Source organism: Planococcus citri, chromosome 2, assembly GCF_950023065.1.
Source record: "Planococcus citri chromosome 2, ihPlaCitr1.1, whole genome shotgun sequence".
NCBI lineage: Eukaryota > Metazoa > Arthropoda > Insecta > Hemiptera > Pseudococcidae > Planococcus > Planococcus citri.
Window position 1 is genome coordinate 76773625 of NC_088678.1, and position 8153 is coordinate 76781777.

Here is an 8153-nt window from a genome sequence, read left to right on the forward strand (position 1 = left end):
GAGAAAAATATGCCTCAGTACGTATTTCAGGAAAATGACATCCACTATATGATATTAATAAATCAGAACCATATATTTTCCGTATAAGTCCAGAGCACATACTCGTGCGTAGATAGTTGAGTTTTAAATTTAGAAAGAAAAATTGAAATTCTTATTTGTTGTGTGAAAGTTTGAGCTGCGGCGATGAAATTAGCCTGTTTATTACCAGTACTATTGGTATTCACAAATATCTACCACATTGGAGGAGATGGCATCCGGTAAGAAAAATTCATTTTCTATTGTTTTGTTATAACTATTTGAATTAGGCATTCAATTTCACTAACATGATACATATCAACGTAATTTTCAAATCCAATGGGTAAAAACATGTTGATCTATGCATTGAAAGAGCACCATTATCAATATACGAGAAAAGAAACGGCGAAGACATTGACGTAAGCATCAGAGCAAAACACATCAGATCAGAAAAAATAATAATCGAATTTTTAAATCAATAACAAACCATGAAACGAACAATATTTTACAGTATTATGGAACTATTTCAATTGGGACCCCACCACAGACATTCAACGTAAAATTTTATTTCGGATGGTCTGCGATTTACGTGCTCTCAAATTATTGCAACAGTTCAGTTTGCCTTGACCGTAAGTCAAAAGTATTTCAATACTCAGCATCGACGAAATGATTAAGGTTACATTCTGCATAGATACAGGACTTGTCAACAAATGGCAATGAATGAGCGTTTATTATTTTTATGTATTTCACCAAAAAATTCCCATAATTTGTATCACAGAAATCCACACGTAGGTAGTACCTAGATAGTTGCAGTCTGTGAAATTTATTTGCTTTTCAATTCTTTCAAAAAAAGAAACTCCTCAACATCTCCTTTCAAGTCACTCGTATCAAAAGTGGACATCAAAATGCACTTACAATTAGAATAAAATCCTAAAATAAATACATATTTCAAAGGTACACAGGTATCGAAGCGAAGGGGGCTAAGGGACAGCCCCTCCAGGATTTTACGAAAGTTGAGAAAAGTTGGGACATTGTGAGATATTCGAGAAAGTGGGGAAAATACAAAAATTCCAACCATACCTATTTTAGTTTCAAAGTTTTCAAAAATTCAAATTTTTTACAATCGTCAAGGCTTATTTATCTGGGCAATCAATGTATTAACAACTTTCCCAACTATTGAAGTCAAATCTGTGTCTGTAACGCATCATCTATAATTTTTTCTACTTTAATATTGAAATATGTAGGTAGTAAGAAATCTGGAAGAATGTCTGAAATTGGTGAAATTTTATCCAGATTCCAGTACACTTATGTAAGTTGTTATGTAACTAAAACCCGATGCAAATTAGGAATTTATCGGCAAAATTTTTAATTTGCTGACAAAATCATCAATTTAGGAAAAGCTTTTGCTCCCGCTTCGCTTGAGCCGATTTATTGGTTTTATTTTTCACGCTTAAAATTTCAAATGAGTAACTAATTTATTGATGACGTTTTTGAAAAGTTGAGATCAGAAAAACCAAATTTTCACATTAGAAGTTGTTCTACTTTTCGAATTAGGCTCAATTGATGAACGCTGCAACAATAATTCTGTATCAAGATACAATCATAATAAACGTAGTATATTACTGTTGCAGAAAACCACAAGACTTATAATCACAAAACCTCGAAAACTTCTCAATATGGGCATGACTTTGATACGAAAATTCAGAAAATTTCTCCTGGTGTTCCGGTATCTGATACAATTACAGTAAGTAAGCACAACTGCAACAGTTCATCGTCTCCTTCTCAAACAGTGCCCTAGTAATAACGTGAACAATTTTTAGTCTCATGTCTTACTTAAGTTATCCGTTGCTTCGGCAAACTTTGCCAAACGGTTCCTTCAATTTGAAAATTCTGTAGGTACCTACTACCTAACTATGTATAATTTTATTTGCAATTCACAATCGTTAACAATTCGGTACGTTACATTTTTAAAAAGCAGGTATTTTTTTCCTAAGAACTTACATATCGAAGTAATTAATTTCAAAAGTTTTTCATAATCACCTGTTGGTTAATATTTATTCACATCACTGACAACATACGAGTGAAATAGGTATAGTCTACCCACACATTCTAAGTACTGCAGTGAGCCTAGAGGCCACCATTTAGAATAAAGCAAAATATTGAAAACATACATTTTTTTTGACATTTGTACTTATTTCTACTTTATGACGCACTTATTTACTGTAGATAGGTAATATGAAGATACGAAATGTGTCATTTTTATCAACTACCGTCTCGTCGCTATTCAGCAGTAAGCCATACGATGGTATTGTGGGATTACAATATAATAGCTCCTTATTATATCACTGTAAAAAACTCGGATTGAAGACCACATTTTCACTTTACACCGAGTAAGTTTTTTTCTTGTGTTATTTCACTATGTATGTGCTTATTATTTAGGAATTTAAATTTACAAATTGACAAGATTATAACACCTGATTCAACAAAACTGTACTGCATATAGTGCATACTTACTTACTACCGAGTTACGTAACTCAACTACACCATTACTGTCTAATGATTACTTGACAGAAATGTCGAATCTGCTCTTAAAATAGCTTACTTTGTAAAACCTGCCTAATAATTTCAGCTTTTCGCTTTGCTCATCTACATATTATTTGTAATTGGATATGAAGTGAATTTTTTGATGTTTAATAATTAGTTATCCTTGGGACAATAATACCTCTGAACTGATGTTATGCGGCGAAGACAAGACAAAGTTTCAGGGTAACTTGCAATATGTTGGTTTAAGTTCTCGCCAAGATAATGGATGGAACATTGCAATGCAAAGGTAGGCCTCATCTTTTATAATTATGATCAGGGCTCGGATATATTCTTGTTTTACAGGAAAAATCAATTTTTATCTGATTTTACTACTATTGTTATGTAATATCAAGAATTCACGAACAAAAATGCAACCAGAGCGTTTTATTTCATTACCTATTTACAAAATTGAAAAATCAACAAGAAATTCAAACTTCATTAAATCATCATACTTGAAAATGTGAGGGGTAAGGAACACTTTAATGCTTGAAAATCACGAAAAGGTATAATTCTAATTCCACTATTAATACCTAGAATAAACAATAAAACGTAGGCACGAGTGAGCTAGTGCCAGTTTTACAGATTTTGTGAGGGGAAAAATAAACCGCTAAATACGTAAAATATGCTCTAAAAGCACAAAATATTCCCAAAAAAATACCGAAATATGCGTTTATTTATGCTTTTAGGTATGGTGAAATATGCCAAAATATGCTATAAAAGAATTAGGCTCAATTCACTCGAAATTTCGTAAATCATGGAGATAGTTAATTGAAAAATTCCCAATCCCCTATTTATGCATACAAAAAATATGCTCCGGCATAAAAATCCGAGCTCTGATTATGATCATCAAACTGAAACTTATGATTATGCATACTTACATACATAGTTTTGTGTAGTTTTTAAAAATCCTTATAATAGCTTCATACATATTATGTTTTCTATTTTTTTACTTTTAAACAGCATTTTGTTACATCATAACGATAAAAGTGTTCCAATAATGGAATTCCAAGGCTCATTTGAACTCACCCCTAGCTCATCATACATAACAGGGCCAGAAGAATTCATTGAGAAAATCTACAAAGCGTTAAACGCCACAACATCGAAAATCAGTAACATCAAGGAGGTTAGCAAAATAATCAACTTGATATTTTTCAGTCATTGGCTTTGATTTTTTTTCTACATTTAAACTGCATAACATGTTCATGAACATAATTATTTATGTAGAAATAATAAATTTATCTATTTGAAAATAGGTCGACTGCAAAACAATTCATACATTACCGAGCATCTCGTTTAGAACTGCTGACCAGGATTATTTCACTCTTACAGGAAATGATTACATCACACAGGTATGTCACTGAAAGTATGGTCTATACCTTATATGTACCTATAAGATTAATCATAGGACCTTCCAGAGGGAGCGCAGACGGGGCAAAGGAACAATCAGAGCCACTGACAAAGGAGTAAAGACAAGTGAGGCACTTTGCTCCGGGCCCGCCATTTTAAAAATGTTTGTGAACCTCAGTTTTTGATAAGGAAGTCAATCGTCAGTTTCAAACAGAAAATTAATGCTATTTTTGCTTTTGAAATGCAAACATGATATTCTTTGCCCAAAAAATGCAACCTTTTTTTTTGAAGAAAAACTGAAAACTTCATTTTTCAAAGGAAAATGGAAACTTCATGAAACAAAATTAAGCTACTGAACTTTGCTTGCAAACAAAAAGTGCCTGCGAAAAACTTTCTTTAAAAAAAATACTTCTCTGCAAAAGAAAAAAAACTCTCAAAAAATTGTTGGTCATGAAACTAAATTTGCTCTCAACCTCATAAAAACTTCTAAAACAAAAGTTTCAAAAATGAAGTTCCTATATTTTTTGAAGTAAACTTTTGATTTGAGAAAACGTCTTCTTTTTGGAAAAACTGTTTCAGAAGAAACTTCTCCAATAAACTTTCTTCTAATGCAAATCAGCATTTTTTGGTGGGGTAGGGCGGGTTATCGGTTTGCTTTGCAAACTATGTACTCATTTTTAATTTCAACTAAGTATAGAAAAAAAACTTGCTTTAGAGGAGAGGGTGTGAACAATTTTCATGAAAGCTCTTATTTTTTTGTACCGGACTTGCATTGGATCTCAACGACACTGGGATTTAGCGGCCTTTAGCCTCGCGGTTTCAGTCAGGTTTTTTTTTTGGGGGGGGGGGGTGAAGCTCGAAAAAGGAAGGACCTGTGATAACATTAACCGAAGGTATACTTGTGTTACGCCAACAGAGTGTTTCCAAAATAAATTTTCGTCTTTTTAGAAAATCTAAAAACTAAAATGAATCAGTTTCAGAGTTAACCTGTCCCTTTTAAAATGATTATTTTCCAGAGAATACTCGTTTCTGTTTTTAAAATTATTTTGAAACATAGAAAACTGAAAATTTTTCAAAAATGTGATGCCGGTGAGCCGACTTTTCGGGGATATTTCTGTGTTACAGACTTACACATTGAAAACCCTCTCTTGGAAATTCACTTTCAACCCCACTTAAGCATTCAAATTTTTCTAGTTTCCATTTAAGCACAATCATGATAGACAGTCAAACCTTTAATTATTTCCGCAGTTGACACAAAATGATCAACGGGTCTGCATGGTTCGGTTGATATCACACGTCACAAATTCTTGGATTATAGGAAACGTTTTCACGAGAAAGTTTTACACTGTATTCGATTTGGAGGTGGATAGAATTGGATTCGCTGAAAGCATTCATGATAACGTTCGTAATTCGGCTAGCACTGTAATTATTATTAATAATGTTATCTTAATAATTGTACCTATATTTTTCATGATTTATTAAGTAATAAGTAGGTTATGTTATCTCCTGACTCCTGAACTGTGTGTTTGTTCATATTTTAAGGAAATCTATGTAATAAATTGGTACCTACCACCTACCTAAACCTATATCTATTGTATGTGCTTCAAATCAATAAAATAATTTTAATATTACGAAATTTTCTGCTCAGAGATGACGATACTGAAATTCTCAGCGCAATCAAAAAAGTAAATCAGTAGAGTTTTTTGATTATTAATTTTTCATGCTTAAACTAAAAATTTTTGAATTAAAAATGTTTTATAACATATCTACACGTCATAAGGAAGATTTTAAAACACAAATGAGCAAAATCGGTCCATTTTTCGAAAATTTAGAGGAGGGGGCCCAAAAGTTGGTTTTTGGGGCATGTCTCCCCTTCTATGGGACCAAATCGGTTCAAATTTTGGAATTCAGTTCAAAATACAATTTGGAAGAAAGCGTATTTCCAAAAATTCTTTATGTTGATTTTGTAGTGGGAGAAAAATACACGCATTTCTACCACTTATGTGGGAGAAAAATATTTTTATCCGTCACCTACACTGGGAGAAATTTATTTACGAAAAGTTCAGTCACCTTAATGGGAGAAAATTTTCCTATCTGTTAACTGGGAGGAAAATTCTCATTCGCCATAGCAGAAGAATATTTTTCTACCCCCTAAGCGACAGATTTTCGATCATTTTAGTGACCAATTATGACGTCAGTGACCAAGCCGCGACAATTTAAACTTCCTACTCAGTGGTGGTGGCGCTTACGTCCAATTATAATCAAGCAATTATCGAATACAGCCGATTATACTCGATTACATCATTGTTTTTTAGGTGGTGGCGCCAAGCTATCCACCACTCTCGCGATAACAACCAATAAAAAACCAGTTCAACACGAATATCGCTGAGTATAATCGAATATGACGTAATCTAGCGCCATCCGCGAATGATAGCGCCGCTAGAAGCGTTGAGCGCGTGCCCCACTGACTATGTACCTTTCCCCGCCCGATTTCTCGTAAAAGCGCAGTTATAAAAGAGCTGATCCGAGACAATTCAGGTAGGACTGCAGACATCGACGCCGCCAAGTATAGTTCCAACTTTACTTCCATCTCCGCTAATGGGCTGGAGCCCATTAGCCAGAAGAGACCAATAAATCCATCTTTAGCTCAATATTTCCAACTGTGGTTCCTACTGTTTCCAGCTTTAGCTTCCTTCAGTTCGTGATTTATTGGACTTTGATGAATTTTGGCGTCTGCAGCCTCGGACTTAGTCATCATCTGCGATGATTTTGTTTCTCAAGTTAAGTCCCAATGGGTCAATTAGGGCTAGTTGCACCATCATGGTTTAAACTCAGTTTAATGCTAAACTCAGTTTAAATACGAATAAAAATTGTTGGCTATTTTTTAGCATACCAAAATTTGTATTGATACGTCACTTAAACTTGGTTTAACTTGATTCAAATTTGTTCACAGAATGGTGCAACTATACCTCAGTGAATCTTCAGCTGTCTCGGATCACTCTTTGAAAAGCTAGAGATAGGTTTTAATCACAAGTTGCCTTGGTTCACATTCCAACTTTAATCTTAAGTTTCAAGACCTTGGCTCACATTGTCTTTCTTTATTTTCTTTTTTGTTTGAAAATGATGTATCGCTCAGGACGTGCATTTTAGTTTCAAGTTCAGACGCATCGCTCAGGGTTTCCTTTTTGTTGCTCCTAGTTTAAGTATTCCCAAAATTCCCCAGGGTTGCGATCCTTTTTATTTGTCTTTGTTTTATCCCTTAAGTATAAGAATAAATGTCCTAAATGTGAATTTGTCTTGGACTTTTATTCAACTTTCGTAACTTTGAGAATTCAATGAATACTTCCAACTTTACCAACAATAAATCATTCCGTCGTAAGTTCCATCATAACTTAACTCAATCTTCAATAACTCCAGCTTTAACCCCACGTATTATAAATATGTGAACATTGGGGAGGGAACCCATTTTACATCCGCGATTCGTACGATCCTGAGATCTCAATGAGTTAGCATAGAATCGCGAGAGATATCTCATATTTCCATCACCAATTATTCCACCAGAACGAGAGTGCATAAATCCGATATCCAGATGGCCAAAGAGGATTTGAATTAGTCTATATTTTCTTATCTTCGAGAAATCAAGATTCAAAAATCTTCATTTTTGAATTCTTGGTGAAAAATCAAAAACTTCAAAACGAAAAATTTAATTTTTTGTTTTATGGTAGTTTTTGGGTTTTTCCGAATATTTCTCCCTCCACAATTTTAGCCCCCTTTTTCCCAAATTTGAGGCCCTTAAATTCAAAATTTGGGCTTCGCTATATTTTTCGCATCAAGTACTCGCCGAGGGCTTTCTATTGAAAAAAATGAGCTTCCTAGGTATAATTGGGGCCAAATGAGAGTCTGCTGAACTTTTTTTGCTTGTAGCTGTATACTATAGATGTCTGTGTGCCCTGAACATAGCCCTCTTTGCTGCTGGCCCTGCGCGGATTAAACTACTATTTGAGGACCACTTTTCTATATCCAATCTCAGAGCTAAGAGGGTAAATGTATTCGTAAAATATCTAAAAATACAAAAAACTATTGTTTTAAAAATTAAATAAAAAATTTCATTAATTCGAAAAATTTGTTTTCAAAATTTTCAAGACTATTGAAAGAATGCAAACCGCTCATTACCTTTCTCTTCATGCTAAGTGACCCATGCCTCAAAT

The 8153-nt window shown here is 33.9% G+C and overlaps 1 protein-coding gene across 2 annotated transcripts; it reads left to right on the plus strand.

Moving 5' to 3' along the window:
• The first annotated feature begins 20 nt into the window (after positions 1 to 20).
• On the plus strand, positions 21 to 5581 carry LOC135837808 (renin-like). 2 transcript variants are annotated; one of them, XM_065353201.1, is made up of 9 exons: positions 21 to 257; positions 389 to 434; positions 527 to 644; positions 1647 to 1759; positions 2242 to 2405; positions 2717 to 2845; positions 3559 to 3721; positions 3852 to 3947; positions 5194 to 5581. In XM_065353201.1, exons 1-9 carry the CDS (start codon positions 184 to 186, stop codon positions 5425 to 5427), a joined length of 1137 nt encoding a protein of 378 aa, XP_065209273.1. In that variant the 5' UTR covers positions 21 to 183; the 3' UTR covers positions 5428 to 5581. The 2 variants fall into 2 exon arrangements, with proteins under 2 accessions (XP_065209273.1, XP_065209274.1); XM_065353202.1 differs by lacking the exons at positions 389 to 434; positions 527 to 644 and having other exon boundaries at positions 27 to 257.
• The last annotated feature ends 2572 nt before the right edge of the window (positions 5582 to 8153 follow it).